General features: G+C 40.8%; 1 protein-coding gene across 6 annotated transcripts in view; it reads left to right on the plus strand.

Moving 5' to 3' along the window:
• Window positions 1-17,522, plus strand: part of ALS2 (alsin Rho guanine nucleotide exchange factor ALS2) — a 60,793-nt gene that overhangs the window by 13,058 nt on the left and 30,213 nt on the right. For all 6 annotated transcript variants that reach the window (XM_054043564.1, XM_054043568.1, XM_054043570.1 and 3 more), the window contains exons 5-17: window positions 2,373-2,733; window positions 3,749-3,917; window positions 4,360-4,456; window positions 4,972-5,049; window positions 6,665-6,844; window positions 7,787-7,958; window positions 8,215-8,395; window positions 11,392-11,457; window positions 13,353-13,515; window positions 14,260-14,391; window positions 14,670-14,798; window positions 15,220-15,290; window positions 15,786-15,852. In XM_054043564.1, coding sequence (XP_053899539.1) covers window positions 2,373-2,733; window positions 3,749-3,917; window positions 4,360-4,456; window positions 4,972-5,049; window positions 6,665-6,844; window positions 7,787-7,958; window positions 8,215-8,395; window positions 11,392-11,457; window positions 13,353-13,515; window positions 14,260-14,391; window positions 14,670-14,798; window positions 15,220-15,290; window positions 15,786-15,852 — 1,866 coding nt within the window. The remainder of the gene's footprint in view (window positions 1-2,372; window positions 2,734-3,748; window positions 3,918-4,359; window positions 4,457-4,971; window positions 5,050-6,664; window positions 6,845-7,786; window positions 7,959-8,214; window positions 8,396-11,391; window positions 11,458-13,352; window positions 13,516-14,259; window positions 14,392-14,669; window positions 14,799-15,219; window positions 15,291-15,785; window positions 15,853-17,522) is intronic.

The raw sequence follows: 17,522 nt of genomic DNA on the forward strand, positions 1-17,522 counted from the left end.
TTTATTTTCAACAGTTGTGGACTCCTCTGAGGAGTAGAAAACAAGTAGTCTCCTGCTCATTTTCTTCTCTTTCCCCATCTCTCTTCCCCAAATATTTCTGAAAATACTTTCTCATGCACAGTTCCCAGAAATACAGTATAGTATTACCCCAAAGCCTTGAAGACTCACTGAATCTTAATATGGATGCTGTTTGAAGAGGAAAGATAAGTACGGAAGGTGATTGTGTAATGTGTTACTTACAGTGGCAGTTAGAGGTTTTCCCTCTTGATGTAGCTTCCGTATACAAATGGACTGTGTCTTTCTGGGTTGCTTGGCAGTGTTTGTAGCCTGCTAGTATATCCTTACTGGCACAGTTCAGGGCAACTGAACCTGTATTCCCCCTCTATGGTCCACCATAGTCATTCACTCTAGGCTCCCAGCTCCTTAGTTTTCTCCTCCCTTGGGCACAGGTTTGCATTTCTCTCTCCCTCCTTACGGGGGTTTTTGCAGGCTGCACCGTTCCCTGTCTATACTGTGAGTTCCCTAGCAAGTCAGACTGCCTAAGCAGGCCTGCTTTGCTTTCTCCTCAGAAGCTATCAACAGCATAATTACCCACTGTTAGAAGTTGCTACAGAGCTTTTCCTAAGCAAGTATATTTATCCTGAAGGTGGAAGTATTACAGAGAGAACATATTAAAAGAAATAAAAGAACCTATCTGCATGCTAGTAAGCTTACCAGAGATCACTCCACTGCAACCAGGGCTCTAGCAGATAGTAAGTCCTTAAAACCCCATGGAGTTTTTCTGTGGTTACATATTCATAACATCTTTTGCTTAGAACAAGAACAGCCATGAATCTGAGAGTCACTCCTTTAGACAGGTTGGGCCTTTGATCTTGGGACCCTTGGAACAAGTAATCAGCAGACAGTGGGGTCTCAAAGTTTGGGTCTGAAGGTTAGAATTTGCATTCCCTCCCTCCTGGGTATTTCCTAGGAAACCCACTCAACTAAAAGTTCATTCTTCTCTGGTACATTTGTTTAAAAGAGTCCTTTGAAGCTCATAACACTTCTCAGGGTTTACATTAGTCATATCTATCTTTTCCCCCTCCAGACATTGTATACAATCCCACAATAATACATAAACATTTATGTTGTTAGTACAGTACACTCCTAAAATCTTAAACTTAATTCAATAAGGTTTGTCCATAGTATTGCAGGAAATTGTCATATCTGTCACTTATATTTCATAAATAAGAATTATTCCAGTATCCCTTAATCTTCCTTATTCACAAGGAAGATGTCAAAAGGATCCCTTTTTACAGGGAGGCTATAGGAAGCTGTGTATTAAGGGACCTATATGAAGAAGTGAAATGGGGTTTACTGCCTTTTGTATTGGATATCTGTCAGTAGCTTGAAAGCTGTGTTTTTGATAGGGCTTTAGTATGCTGCTTTTTATATAGTGAATATAGTGACTGGTTCTAATTGGCTGACTATAACAGTAAACTGTAGGTTTCAGAGTAGCAGCCGTGTTAGTCTGTATCCGCAAAAAGAACAGGAGTACTTGTGGCACCTTAGAGACTAACAAATTTATTAGAGCATAAGCTTTCGTGGGCTACAGCCCACTTCTTCGGATGCATATATATACACGAAGAAGTGGGCTGTAGTCCACGAAAGCTTATGCTCTAATAAATTTGTTAGTCTCTAAGGTGCCACAAGTACTCCTGTTCTTTTTTGAGTAAACTTTAGGTGACTGTCCTCTGATCTATACCAGAGCCATAATTTCTGAGGTCTGCCTGAAGAAGCCTCTCTGGTACATTCCTGCTTATGATACTGCTGTCTGTATAAAGCTTTATTAACAATTTTTAACTAGATGTCTGTCAGTATGAGCAAAGTTAATCATTTGTTTTCCTTTGATAAGCTTTCCCAACTGTCTGCTCATAAAGGTAGCATGTTTGCTGATATACTGTAATCAACAGCAGAGACTTGAATTTAAAGGCACATAGTCAAAGTTATAAGCCCAAAATTTAACCCCTCTTTTTATATTTGCAAAGACCCAAGTTATTTTTTTTATTTTTTTTTTCAAACCATGCATTCTTCTCTTTAAAAAAACCAAACAAACAAAAAAAAACACTGTTCCAGCACTAATTAACAACCCTTCACTGCCAAACTAATATGCAACAGAGAACCTGTTTTATACAGAAACAAGTATTGGTTTCCAGCTTCCAACTATAAAGAATTAGTATGGATTGTAGACTTAAACAAAGTACTAAAAAGTATCTTGACAGTCTCTGATAAATGCAACAGAGGGTGTAAGAGTACTAGCTTTATTTAAGGTGTCACTATTGCCCTGGGTTGGGAATTTGATAGATTTCATTGATTTCTTTTTCTGTTTTTAGCCTTCTCGAGAAGAAGAACTCACTGCTTGTCTCCCCGGCCCTCCAGGTGTAAGTACATCTGCCTTGAACAGCTTGGTGGTCTCTTGCGCATCAGCAGTTGGTGTGAGAGTTGCAGCTACATATGAAGCTGGGGCATTGTCTCTGAAGAAAGTAATGAACTTCTATGGCACAACTCCAGGTGAACTAGGATCTCAGACTGGTAGTCCTTCCCCAGGTCCTGAGGGGCTGAAGGACACTCGGGAAGAGCAAGTCAAACTGGAATCAATGCAAGGAAAGAAAAGTTCTAGCCTAGTTGATATTCGAGAAGAGGAATCTGAAGGAGTCAGTCGAAGACTTTCCCTTCCTGGCTTGTTGTCCCAAGGTAAGATAGTGACTAGGAGGAACCAAGAGGCCAGGGAGAGTTAATGTAGTGTGGTAATTACTAGATGTGTGCCTTATTTGACAATATTGCCTACAGTACGAACACAGATTCAAACCCCCTGCTGAGGTGTGTGTGTGTGTAAGGAACCGTCCTTCAGACCTTGTTGAATGTGGAGAGAGAGGGGAGAAGACTAGTAGGAAGTGCATGCTAATTGAGCAAGACAAAGGACTGTTCTTTAACCTTAAAATAAGGATTATCCCAAACCCATTGTCGTGCTGCTTTTGGTGATATGGATGGATGTTCATTACATAAGGGACTAGTAACCACCAACTCACTTCATGTAGGCTGCATAACAGACATCAGTTGGTCTGACCCTCTGTCACTACTGCTCTTGATTGGTTTGGAGCCAATGGTTTAGAAAAATTCCCTGTCCCATTACCAAACTTCTCAGCCAGGTGGTCTCCTTCTTTCTTGTTTTTTAATGTTAATTGTTCTGAATATGCAGTACTTTGTGTAACACACAGTAGTTATGCTGAGCTCAGTGATACTCTTTCCAAGCTGAGAGAAATTATCGGAAGATGTATGAGCTCTACAGGGTAGTTTTTCTTTCAGGAAAAATACCGTATCGGCAGTGAACGTCACAGGTCATATTGGCTTCAGTGTAATTACATACTTTGTGTTTACAGCTATTGAAAGGAAATAATGAGTAAATTCTGTTTAAGACCTAGATCTGTATTAGCATATATGCTGTTACAGCTGCCTTCAGCTATGAACCTTTTTGCTCTCCAGCATTACTAAATCTTAAGTAAAATACCTAAGAGGAAGGTATTATCTGTGAAGTCCAGTGACTCAGTATATGGTACCCATATCATATAATACACTAGCTCTGTGTAAAAGCCGTGTTTAATTTAAAATAGGGATAGACAACATTAGTTTATCTCCGTTTCTGTGTGGGGCTTTTTTTTTTTTTTAAGAAAAAGAAAACTGATTCTAGTTTCTCCTGGTCTGCTTCTAGTTTCTCCAAGGCTCCTAAGAAAAGTAGGACGGGCAAAAATGAGGACAGTGGCTCTGACCCCAACCTATAGTGGCGAGGCTGATGCACTCCTCCCATCTTTAAGAACTGAGGTGTGGAGCTGGGGAAAAGGGAAGGAAGGACAGTTAGGACATGGTGATGTCCTGCCAAGGTAAGATTTCAGTGGCAAAAAGCTAATCTTACCCCATGGGACAATGGGAGTTTTTGGGTGCTCAGAACTCTTGAAAGTCTGTCAACTGCCTGAATATAGTCTTAAGACCCCAAAGGTAGGCTCCTGTTTTTGAAAATCTTGGTTTTAACTATTACCGCTAATGTGATTTATGCAGGATAATTAGTGGACTTGAAGGGCAAAATCCTGGTTCCAGTGGTGAAGTCAATTGTGAAATTATACCTAGAGTCAAAGGAGCGGCTCAGTACCTTTTTCCTGATGCCTAAGCTAGTTTATCACCAAAGAGCTTTGTGCTCTGTGGTGCATGTTTGTTCTGTTTCAAAAATATACAAAATGTTTTATATTCTGTGTTCCCGGCCTCTTGTGTTTCATGCTGAGAGTACCCCTGATTCCGTTTTGTTTTTTTGTATGCGGGGTGTTACAGGCTTCAGCCATTATGTGTAAAAAGTCTGGACAGTAAAGAAGTGATACAACTGTCGGCTGGTGGCCACCATTCTTTGGCACTTACTGCCAAATCACAGGTATGAAGATAGCGGTCACTTTTATCATGTATCCACAGCATAGTTGACTTGTTCGCTGTTTTCTGGATTGGTCTTTATTTTATGTGCTTCCAGGCTCTGTTATTATGTGGAATGAGAGTCTTGAGTGGTGTGCATGGTGAATTGTTGATTGTTTTTGCATTAACTTTGTGCATTTTGTATGAGCATGAGTCCTTGCTGCTATACTTACAAGAACGTGATAGTTTGAGTGTGGTTACCCCTCTCCTCCCCCTACACACATACACACAGATGAGGAAATGTAAGTAGGAAGAGAATGGAGATAAGAAAGCACTTCCTTTGGAGAACTTGCATCTCCCCAAATTTCTCTTCAGCTGCCCTTTCAAATATAGATTTTTTTTTTTGTTTAAAATTTTTATCCATAGTGATATTATACATGTGTGCATAAGTGTAGTGTTTATATATGCTGTTTGTCACGCTGGATTTATTACTGTGTACTGTGTGCATGCAAACTTTTTTCCTCATATGTTTTTACACAGGTATATTCGTGGGGTAGTAATACCTTTGGCCAGCTTGGTCACTTAAATTCTCCAACTACTGTCCCTCGTCTTGCAAAGGTACTGTCGTCTTATTTCTGGATTCCATATCTGTTTTATAATACAGGCTTCTCCCAGAGCAGAGAGTCTTAAGGAACTTTGAAAAACTGTCTGACCTCTTTTGTTAAAATATCCCACAAAAAGCTTTTGGCCTTGCTCTAAAGTTGCAAAATCTTTTGGTTTCCATTGTTACTCTTCTCCTCCGATGATCCCATGATAAGTGGCAGCAGCATTATTTAAAGAGGCACTGTTAATATAAAAAAACATCACTTCATATAAAAGAAGTTAAAGTCTCTACTGAATTATTTTAAAAAAGAATTGTGACATGGGCGTTACAAACAGGGGAAGTCATCTTGCATTTCTTTCAAATAAGTTTCCTTTCTGTTAAGTTTCCTCTTTCACATTCTTAATGCACCAATGTTCTGGCTTTAAACTCTTATTTGTTTAGGAACAAAAATTTCCAACATGTTTGGTCTTAGATTTTTGTAAAGTGTCTTTTTAAAAATATATCTACCTCTTGCCCAAATCTAAGTTGATACTATTCCTTGAAAGATAATTTTCAGATCTGATGTTGCTAGCATAACTTGTCTCTCCCCAGTTATTCATCTTTCTCCCTCGAAGTTCCGGTAATTCTCAGACTATAACCTTAGTTAAAGCTGCTCATTCATTTTATCCTAATCACTAATTACCATTTTTTGTCATTTTGTCTATATATTTCTGGAGATGTTAGTCATGCCTTAAACAAGAATCAGTTTGTTGTGATCAGCTTTAGAAGCAAATTCTTTGATCAGCTATGGGTATCCAAATGATGAGTTTAGGTTCAACTAAACCAGTGGTTCTCAACCAGGTGTCTGGGTCCCCCGGGGGGCCGCAAGAGGTTTCAGTGGGGCCGCCAAACAGGGCCAGCATTAGATTTGCTGGGGCCCAGGGTAGAAAGCTGAAGCCCCACGTGCTGAAGCCCAGGGCCCTGAGCCCCGCCACCTGGGGCTGAAGTCAAAACCTGAGCAATGTAGTTTTGTGCGGAGGCCCTGTGGCGTGGCCCCAGGCAATTGCCCAGCTTGCTTCCCCCTAACACCAGTGCTGACTTCTATATTCAGAAAACCAGTTGTTATGGCACAGGTGGGCTGTGGAGTTTTTATAGCATGTTGTGGGGCCTCAGAAAGAAAAAGGTTGAGAACCCCTGAACTAAACCACTTGTCTGTGCCCTTAGTTGTTTCATTCAGCCAGGCAAACATCAGCCACACAACTAGGAAAGTTCTGCAGCTCCCCTACAAACTAGTAGATAGGAACTTAAATAGCTGTCTCTTATGCTGTTGGATTTATATAGAGAGCAGGATCTGAACCATCTCCATATTTGTCTGTTTGCTTTTAAATTACAAAGCAGATGAATTTTACAAAGCAACAGGCATGGGGTACAAGGATTGAGACATGCCCGATTTTCAACAAGACACAGGAATTTTACTGGTTAAGGAGACCAATGTCTGTCTAAAGAATGTCAGTCCTTGCAGGATTCTTATTGGTATTCAGACTTCTTACTTTTGTGTAGAAACAAATCATGTGTGAGGTTGAGGCTCCCTTCTCTGATAAGCGGTGGATACTATTTTTTTTTCTTTTTTTCTTTTCTCCCAAACTACAGGTGTGTGATGATAGTGGAGTTTGGAGCACAGCAGCAGGACCAGATTATTCCCTCTTCTTAGTGGATGGAGAAGATTTCCAGCCTGGATTATATTACAGTGGTCGAGAGGAGACTAAGGAAAATAATTCACCTGGAAACAACTGCACTAAGAGTCCAACTCTGTTGCTAGCCTGTAGTAAGGTGAGTACTACTTGTTCCTTCTGTTTGGCTTAGATAGTACTGGTGCTTTCTTGAGATGGCTCAGTGTTTCTTCGAAGAAACTCTTCGAGATTTAACTAAATGGAAAACACCGTGTAAAAACATTGTCACTATATGTAGCTGAAACTGAGTTAGTATTGGTGGAGCTCCACAGTAAGTCTTAAGAGCTCACGGTGACCTTATAGTGAGGCATCCTGCTTTATAGAATCATTAGTTAATTGATTGAGTAGGAGTAGTATTAGAGTGCTGATTACGGTGTCTACACTAAATTGTATCATCAAGACTGCATTACTACTCCTACTCTCAGCTAACTCGTGTCTTCCACATCGGAAAGGGAGCTGATTGATATAGCTCTGAAAAATGAGAAAAATGGAACAGTGTGCCTCCCAAACATTGAAAAAGAAGAAAAAATCTGTTTTTCTACTAAAGAGAAAGTGTTTGTGTGAGGATGGAATGTGGTGTGTATGCATGAAGAAACTGAGGGAAACCTAAATCAAAGAAACATTTTGCAGTTTTGAAAGTAGCTGAATTCATGGTCAGTATCTCCTACATGAGTGACAGCTGCATGAGTTAAGGGTCATCTCTTGTCTCCTAGGCCCTGTTGACACTTGCAAAATTACCAGTGGTTGACAGTGGATGTTAAATATGGGTTCCTCACTTCCTCCTTTCCATCATTCTCCAATCAGAAAGCATTGAAAATGGGTTGGTTGCTAGCATAGATGGGTGGGGAAGAAGGGGAACAGATAGCTGACACCCACTGTCAACTAATGAGTAACTTTCCTGGTATTAGACATCAAATTATTTAGTACCAGCAAAAATCCTAATCTGCCAGTCTAGGTTTTTATACTGTGCTCATCACCTTAGATTACTTTTCATTTTGTATTAGGATACTATGTTAAAGCAGTTTATATTTTTTTCTTTCAGTTAGGGTACATAAGCAGCGTGACAGCAGGTGGGGACGACTGTTTGGCCTTGGTGGACAGAAACATTATGGGATATATTGCAAGCTTGCACGAGTTGGCTTCCACAGAGAGAAGGTTCTATTGCAAACTGAGTGAGATCAAATCTCAGGTCCTCAGACCCCTTCTAGGTTTAGGTAAGATAATTTTTTGAATCAGTCCTTGTATCTTCACTTCCCATGATGAAATTTTGTGGGCGGGGGCGTTAGGGTAGGGGTAGGCATTGCATGGATTGTGGACCCCAGTTAGTCTGAAGACATTCACTAGCTGATAACATTCTTTGAAATAAAAATTCTAATTGCAGCTTAAGTGGCTGGATTAATTCCCATTATTAATATACCTGTTACTGTTCTTTTGGAAATGTACATTATATTGCTTTCTTATTTCTTACAGATAACTTGGGTACTGCAACTACAGTCCAGCAGTTGCAGGATATGGCAAGCAGGTTCAGCAAGCTGTGTTATCTGATTGGTCAACATGGAGCCTCTCTGAGTAGTTTTCTTCATGGGATAAAGGAGGCAAAGAGCTTGGCCATCCTGAAGCATTCTAGTCTCTTCTTGGACAGTTATACAGAGTAAGTATTAAAATCTGTCTCATACTGAGTGTCTGCAGGTTTATTCTGTAGAGCAGAATATCTCTATAATCAGAGAAGAATAGATCATAAGGAGACTGGCATAAGGAAACATCAGTTGCCAAGCAGCCTGCTAATGTTCTGCAAATTAATATCTTGCAATATAAGGGCTGGTCTACACTGAAAACTTGCATTGGCATTGCTGCTTGTCTCAAGAATGTGAAAAATCCACGCCCTTCAGAAATGTAGCTATGCCAACCTAAACCCTGATGTATTCTGTGCTAAGTCAATGGAAGAATTCTGTTGACCTAACTACCACCTCTTGGGGAGCTAGGTTAGCTACAGCAATGGGAGAACAGCTGTAGCGCTGCAGTTGTGCCACTGTAGCATTTTAAGCATAGATAAACCCTAACTCAAATAATTTGCAATAAGATTTAAAAAAAGAGTCCTCCATGTGTTTAAACTACAGATTTCAAGTCCTTTGTCTATACAGTGGCCTAGACCTTTTCGATTCTTAAAAAGAGAAATGCAGTGGTTCACTTATTCACGTTTGGCTGCTGCACATACATCTGTAGGAAGTAATATTGTGAAAAAGTTTATTACAGAACAATTTATCTCTGGGGTCAATATAATGCATATACTTGTACTATAAAGGGTCTTACCAGTTTAATCTGAATGCTCTTTTTTTGGAGATAATTCAGTCTCAAAGAGGCAATTACACAAATATTTTTAAGTTGCCTGGTAGAAGAGCAATACTTAACTATGTACACACATTTGATAACTAGCTACAAACTTATATCCAAAAGCCGGAGCCATTCTAGTTTCTAGAATAATTATTTTAAAATATCCTAGCCTCTTCTCTTCTCCCCCTCCCCCGCCCCCCGGCACTAATCACCATGGTGTCCGCCATATAACAATTAAAGATAGCACTAAGTATGCAATCTTCTGTATTTTTATTGAATGTTCCATTAGTTGAACTCTCTAAATCAAGAGATGTGAAATAAGAACTGTATTTCATTATTAAAGGTCCCCATCTGGCAAGTGACTATACAAAGGTCTATCCTCAGAGCCCCATTTGAAGTCCATGGGTCTCTGCACTCGTGCAGATGGCTGCCCATGTAGGATTTCTGGGATTTTGTGGCACTGCAGTCTGTTGTTGCACCCTTAACTTGTGCATTTTAAAAGTGACGAAAAGTGAGGACCACTTCAGCCTGAAGTTTTAACTGCCAGTGATTGTAATTTTTATGTAGGGGAATGTGAATCCAGATCAGAAATAGATCATAGGCTTCCAACACCACATAAAAATTTAAAGTGAATGGTTCAATTGAATTTAGTACAGTAACTCCTCACTTAAAGTTGTCCCGGTTAACTTTGTTTTGTTATGTTGCTGATCAGTTAGGGAACATGCTCGTTTAAAGTTGTACAATGCTCCCTTCTAACGTCGTTTGGCAGCCGCCTGCTTTGTCCACTGCTTGCAGGAAGAGCAGCCCGTTGCAGCTAGCTGGAACCAGGGTGGACCGGCAGCCCCCTATCAGCTCCCCGCTCCCCTAAGTTTCCTGTGCAGCAGCTGTCCAGCAGGCTATCCGTTGCCGGCAGTTCAGCTGTCCCTTCCCCTCACTGCCATGTGCTGCTCCTGCTCTCTGCCTTGGAGCTGCTCCCCGAGACTCCTGCTTGCTGTGCGGGGGAGGGGGCGGAGCAGGAAGAGGGGGGCTGTCAGTGTGGCCCCCTGCTCCTTGACTGTACATCTCTAAACATAAACAAAGAAAGAAGTCCAAGAGGTTTTTGTTGTTTGTTTGTTTTTTTTTTTTTAAAGCAGTCTCTCGTTTTTTAGTTAATCTTTTTTTGTCCTCTCTCTGGAAGACCGAGTCTAGCAAGGCACTGGTCTGAGAGAATAAGAGGGCTCATAGTTCAAGATCTTCATCCAGCAGTAATAAAGATCCAGACTAAATGTTTTCTTCCTACAGCAGCTCTCCTGTTGCCTTTTTGAAGAAAGAGCATGTTTCAAATCTGAACCTGAAGGTTTGGAGGACAAGGTTTTATGACAAGTTGTTGTTCCTGAATATTTCATGATCATATGAATAATAAAATAGTAATCAATAGAGCCCTTCACCGGTACAAAATTTGTATCCACATCTAATTTGCAAAAATGGTCTATGGAAATCAGCATCTGTGGATATCCACAGATTTGCAGGGCTCTACTCATCAATATGCTTAACATCCAGCCTGAGAGACAGTAAGAGAGAAGAGGATTAAAGAAGGGGGGAGGAAACCAGTAAAATAACTAGTTATTTCCCTTCAGGATCAAAAATGTGAACTTTTGTATTCCTTTACATTCACCACTTCATGGTATCACTGAGGCTAAGTGGGCATGCCCAAGTAATGCCAAAAGATTAATTGAACAAACAAACACTAAGTTCTTGTCAGGGCAAAAATGGAAATCATACTTTCTCTCTCTTGAAGATCAGTACTGCTCAACAAAAGCCCCTTGTGGCATGGACAAAAGATGAAGTGCAAAACCAGTTTTCCTATAAAGAAAAGTTCAAACTGACACTGCAGAAAATATCCCATACACATGCTGCTTTTGATTTTGTTTAGTTTGCTGCCAGTTCGTTGTATTGAATACTATGGCCAAGAGAATCCTTTTGCTCGGCCTGTCCCTAAGCACTCTGGAGGAATGTTTATTCAAACTTCTGGTCAAGGGAGTGGCTGAAATGGCAGGAAAGATATCCTATCCTTTTTAATATAATGAGCAATTAAACTAGCCTATTGTATAGTAACAGCCATTTTGTGGATACACAGACATTGGGAAATACTTTGCTATAGAAACCTTAGCATTTGGAACAGAACCTGACCTAAAAGCATCTTGCGAGCAGTCTTGTAATAAAGTAGGCACTAAAAATCTCCTATTTGGTAAAAATGCCGAGCGATACGGGAATTCACGGCTCTTCTCCCCAGAGATTTCAGAAGGTTGTTGGTTATTTTTTTCTTGTCTGTTCTAGGTATTGCACATCTGTAACAAACTTTCTGGTGATGGGAGGATTCATGCTTCTTGCAAAGCCAGCAATGTAAGTAAATCCTTTCTAGTCTTTATTTTCTTAATCAGAAGACTTACTTTGTTGTGTTAACATATATGCATGTTAATGGACATGCAGATGGATATTTTTTTTTTTTTTTCTCCCCTGGCTTCCCGCTCCCATGATTTCTCAGGACTTTCAGATACCATAATTTCTTTCCCATTAGGTGAAGAGAAATTTCACTATACCTCACCTCAGCTATGATGTATTACTCCTTTTATAAATAGTAGTGAAGGTATTTAGTTAGGTCTGCTTTCTCTTAAAGGTGGAGAAAGAGAGTAAACAAAATTGACGAACGTTATTTTAAATAGATTTCAGATGGTGGAGTTACTCAGCATACTGAATTCTTTATATCTAGTGTCACTGTCAGTAGTGACAGCTTCTAATACTGACCCCAAAGTCTCATTAGATAGTTAACACTTTTTCAGGTTCTGAAACTTCAGGGAGGAAATATGTTTTAGAAATTTGGTCTGTTCCTTGTAACAAAAGACAAGGGTTCTTTGCAGATGATGATGATTGTCTTTAGAATGAATTATTCGTTCTGTGAGAGCTTTTGTCAATGGTTAATGTCAGCTGATCTCCTATAGATATTTCCCAATATAAACATTTTAGTGGTCAAACCTTATATATGTAAAAAACAAAAAAAGACAAAGTATAAGTTTCACCAGGAGTCCTAATTTGTTGGCAGACTCTTGGGTGTTTCCTCTTAGTGAGCAAGACCGGTGCGCATGAGGACTCTATTACTTGATACTGCTACAGAGCCTTCCCTGTGAGGATCTTAAAGCACTTTAAAAATGCAAACTATCCAGATTGTTAGTCTTGTGACAGAAGAAAAGCAGCCTTATCTCCAAAGAAGGCTCTCTTTTCCCTTATGCTTGTTGAACAAGAAGGCTCATAAATCTCATGGGCAGAATTAGGCAAGGTATATTCATTTGATATTTGTGAGGCAGCACCTTGCTAATCATGTAGAATTCTTCTTAGGTGTCCTGCTGTGCAAGTCTCCAAGCTGATTCTTTGTTCTGTTACTTGCCTTTTCAACTTGCTTGAGCTTCACAGAATTCCCTGTTCAAATAGCTTCTCTTTGAATAACTGTCTGTCTGTGTCTGTCATATCACACACACACACACACACACACACACACACACACACACACACACACACACACACACACACACACACACACACACACACACACACACACACACACCTACCTGTGTTGAATGAAAGGAGAAGTGGGGTTGATTTTTGTGTGTGAAGAAATCCTATTCTTTCTCCCAAATGTAGTATTCTTATAACTATTTCCATCCTCCTACCTGAACTACATTAATCCTCCATTTAGGAAATCCAACTGAGGATTGACTAGGTTCCCAGTGTGTCTTTGAGGGAGGATATGATTTTTCTAGCTGAGGGAAAGGGCTGTTCAACTTCATTGAACAACAGTGGCGGGGAAAAGAATACACAAATGTGTTTAGGGAGTTACATTGGAGCAAAGATAAGGACTTTTTCATTGCACTTTGTTATGCAAATCACTTTTCTCAGTGTTAGAGACGCATTAGTTTGACAGGTGGCATGGAAACTCATTCTTCGTATATATTTTCACCTTGCTAGTTGGAGACTGAATGGAAAAAGGCAAGTATCTGTCTAGTTTCCTCCTTGGAGAGCAACTCTTCCTTCAGCAAATCCGCTCATATGTGCAGTCATTAAATTAACTGACGTCAGCAAACAAGTCCATTACTTGTACCAAAACAAGTACTGAAGTTAGCATAGAGCTATGTTACTATGTTAGAACAAATCTCTGCTGGTTTGATACAACCCCATAAGGGGAGCTCTGTAATAGTACTGCAAAGCATTACTAAGGTTTTGTTATGTCATTCTTTCATCTTTAGTGACTTTTTAGGTAAAAAACAGGAGTTGTTACAAGATCTAGCTGAAATGAAGGAGGAAAACATACAGTTGGTCGAAGTGCTAAATACCCTGTTTTTCTTGCCAGTCAGACGACTTCATAACTATGCTAGAGTTTTGCTAAAGCTTGCTACGTGTTTTGAAGTGGTAAGCCATCTTTTCATGTATGAAACTTACTTGGTAGGAGATTTTTTGGGGAATTGCTTGTTCTTTGATTACACATTGGTATCCATGAAATCACTAAACTAATATTTGTAATAAGGCTATACTAAAACAATTTGATTAAAACCCTTATCTCTTTAGGTTTATAAGTAGGCTTGGCAGAATTCAATTTTAATCACTGTCAGTACACATTGCTTTCAGCTGACATGCTGAAATTGATGGAAAAAATATATTGATTGGTAATAGTTGGCAGGCGTGTGGCCTCCCACCCCACTTATGCCTGCAGGGATTGAGTGTCACTGGCCTTGCCACCATGCAGGGAGCCCTCTGTGTCCCTGCTGTCATGGTCCTGCTCCCTCGTGCCTGTGACAGTGAGGAGGAGGGCGGGGCATGGGGGAGGCCATCCTATTTCTAAAGGGCTGTGCCCCTGGGCAGGACCAATTTAGCAGTGGGGTAGCCTCCCCCATTGTCAGGGGCTCGTCTTGGCTGAGGGTCTCTGCTCTGTCAGGCCAGGACCGCAGCCTTCCCCACACCTGAAGGGATCATCTGTCGCTGGCAGCACAGGGAGCCCTCTGCACCTCTGCTGTCAGAGGGCCTGAGGACAGAGCCACTCAGCAGCAGGGTGGCCTCCCCTGCAGTCAGGGGCTCATAACTACTAACCCATTGTGGTTGGTACACATCCTTTGAAGTGGTGTCTCACAGAACCACTTATTTTTGTTTTACCCTTAGACATCTCCAGAATACCAAAAACTACAAGATTCCAGTTCTTGCTATGAGACTCTTGCTGTCCATCTCAATAGGAAAAGGAAGGAAGCAGAATACACACTGAGCTTCTGGAAGACCTTTCCTGGGAAAATGACGGTATGATGACTTCTAAGTTGCTATTATCACTAGCATCCCACTGCATGTTTGTATAGGCCTGGCTCTGAAGTCACTACTTTCCTCTCCCCACATTTCCCTACTTTATGATGTAGTTGTTCTACTTAAGCCTCTCTAATTTTTGGAAGTTTTAACCCAATATCTCAATTTGGCCCTTCTTGTGAACAATAATCATAACGCAAACAGCACTGAAATTCAGACACTATCAAGCACATTTCATTTCATTTCATTTTTTTTTTTTTTTTTTTTTTAAATCGTAGGATTCCTTGAGGAGACCAGAACGTCGGTTAATCTGTGAAAGCAGTAATCGGGGGCTGTCCCTACAGCATTCCGGGAGATTCTCAGTGAACTGGTTCATCCTCTTTAATGATGCTCTGGTCCATGCTCAGGTGAGCCAACTCCCATAGCTCTCAGAACTGAAAACTATTTTCACCCCAGCTGATTGAAAGCATGTGACCATTTTTTCCATATAGTGAGTCTGTCATTCTTAATGTAGGTTTTTATATTGTCTCAATGGTGTTGGGACACCTAAAAGTGAGAAGTGTTGCCTGTTTCCAAAGAGAGTTGAAATAACCTGTGTGTCAAACATAAATATTCATACGTCAAGGTCTTCATTATGGCTTCACAGGTGTCATGGTTGCATGGCACTTCTAGGAACAACTAGCTTTCAGGGCACAAGTCTCATGCCTATTCTCAGCTGTGGGGAGACAAAACTGCAGGGGAAGATGCATCATAAGGAATTTGGGTTGGGCAAATGGGTGTATCAGTGATTTATTTTTTTGTTTTCCCCCTTCCTTCTCCCTGCTACAGTTCTCAACACATCATATTTTCCCCCTTTCCACGCTGTGGGTGGAGGCTCTTTCAGAAGAAGCTGGTAATGTGTGAGTATTCCTCTGTAACTAGGGTTCATTCTTATTTTTATTGCTGAAATAGTCCGATGTTCCTAATAATAATAAAATAATTTGCAACCATTTGGGCTAAGTCTTGTAAGCTAGGCACAGTATGGGATGTGTCCTTGGTCCATATATTCTTCTAATCCAGTTCAAATTTTCTTTTTCTTTTGTATTTCACTGTGCTCGGTTAAAATAGGATTCTGCTATATTCTTGTTTTGTACTTGTAAATCACATGAGTGCACAAACAGTTGGGGTGATGAGGAAGAGTGCAAAAAGTAGCCATTTCTGAGACTTCTTGTGTTACTGTTTTTCTTTTAAACCAGCAGTTAAAGCTAAGTGACACTCACTGTAACACTCATTTTTAAAAAAGGATAACCTATCCCTCCTTTGGTAAGAAGTCTAGGTTATTTTTTCCAGGCTGAAAATTTCACCAGCTAGTGAAAGGTCTTTTCTTGATTGGTTTTATTCTTGTTTCCACTTAGGAATGGTTTGAAGGTTACTACACCAGAGGAACATTTCATTCTTCTTTCATCAACACCACAGGAAAAGGTAGGCAGATGCAGAACTTAATTACCTCTGGTGATGCTAGAGAGACAAGGTGAGTAAGCTAATATCTTTTATTGGAGCAACTTCTGTTGGTGAGCGAGACAAGCTTTCAAGCTATACAGAGTTCTTCAGATCTGGGAAACATACTCAGTGTCACAGCTAAATACAAGATTGAACAGATAGTTTAGTATAAGTAGTTAGCACATATTCAATGGGACCATTCAAGGTAGAATGGACTGTTAACACCTCTGTAGTAATAAGACAAAAACTGAGAGTGGGGGGAGGAGCGATAATGGCTTATAGATTATTGTAATAAGCCATAAATCCAGTGTCTTTATTAAGACCATTAACTGTCTAGCAAAGTTATGAATTTAAATCCCAGGCTTGTTGTTTGAAAGTGTTGTGCACGTTTCCTTTGAGGATGAGGACTGAGAGGTCAGATATAGGGTGAACGTTTTGTGAAAAGTGTTCAGCCACAGGCGATCTGGTGCTTTTTGTCCTGTATCATTTTCCTGTGTGAGTTCGTTCAAGATTGTAGTGATGGTCTGGTTTCACCCACATAGGCATTTGGTGCACTGGGTAAGGACCACATGTTGTGACAGAAATGTGTAGGACCCTAGATCTCGAAAATGGGAGGAGTTGGTGATTGTAGCAGTGGAGATATGTCTTCAGGTTTTGCATCTGTTGTTCTGGCAGGGTCTGGTACAGCTTTGAGTAGGTGTATCTTAATCTGTGGGTAGCTTGCTTTTGATGAGCTTGGAGAGGTTGGGGGTTGTATGAAGGCCAGAAGTGTGGGGGGGCGGGGTTCAGGAAAGATTTCTCAGGATGGGGGTCCCCATTGAGTATGGGTTGTAGTTTGATATTCCGTATGGGTTTCAGTGTGGGGTGGTAGGTGACAACTAGGGGTGTGCAGTTCGAGGGGATTTTATTTCGGTATTGAAGCAGGTTCTGTCAGGGTATTTGGGTGGCCTGTTCCATGATGTGATCTACTCTGGTGGAGCGTCCTTTTGTGAAGGTGGTTTTGAGTGTGTTAAGGTGTGTATCCCGGATTTTCTTCTTGAAGCATCTTCTGTGGTGTCGGAGTGCCTGTAGATAATAGATTTCTTGGGGTGGCTGGTTGGGAGGTTACTGGATCTAGGAAGATAGGTGGGGTGATCAGTGGTGTTCTTGTATATAGTTGTCTGTAGGGTTCCATTGTTCGAAGCTGATTGTGGTGTCCAGGAAATTGATGCTAGTGTGCGAGTGTCCCAGAGAGAGTGTAATGAAGAAGTGGTGGTTGTTGAAGTTGTGGTGGAAATCTGAGGGAGTGTAAGTCATCTGTTCAGATAATAAAAATAGCATCAATGTATCTCAGGTATTTCATTTTTTTTTTGGGGGGGGGGGGGGTGCATTTGTCCAGAAATTCTTCTTCAAGGTGGCCCATGAAGAGGTTGGCATATTGGGGAGCTATACTAATACCCATGGCTGTTCCCATGGTTTGTATAAAGTGTTGTTCTGGGCAAGGATGAAATGGCTGAGTTTGATGTTTGGGCGGATATCTGAGGGTTGTCCACGTTCTTCAGAACGCCCTAATATTTGAGGCAGGCAGCTATGCTATCACTGTGAGGGATGTAGGTGTAAAGGGAATGACATCCATGGTGGCAAGGATGGTGTTCTGAGGGAGGTTGTTAATG

This window comes from Malaclemys terrapin, chromosome 11 (genome assembly GCF_027887155.1).
Source record: "Malaclemys terrapin pileata isolate rMalTer1 chromosome 11, rMalTer1.hap1, whole genome shotgun sequence".
Classification (NCBI taxonomy): Eukaryota; Metazoa; Chordata; order Testudines; family Emydidae; genus Malaclemys; species Malaclemys terrapin.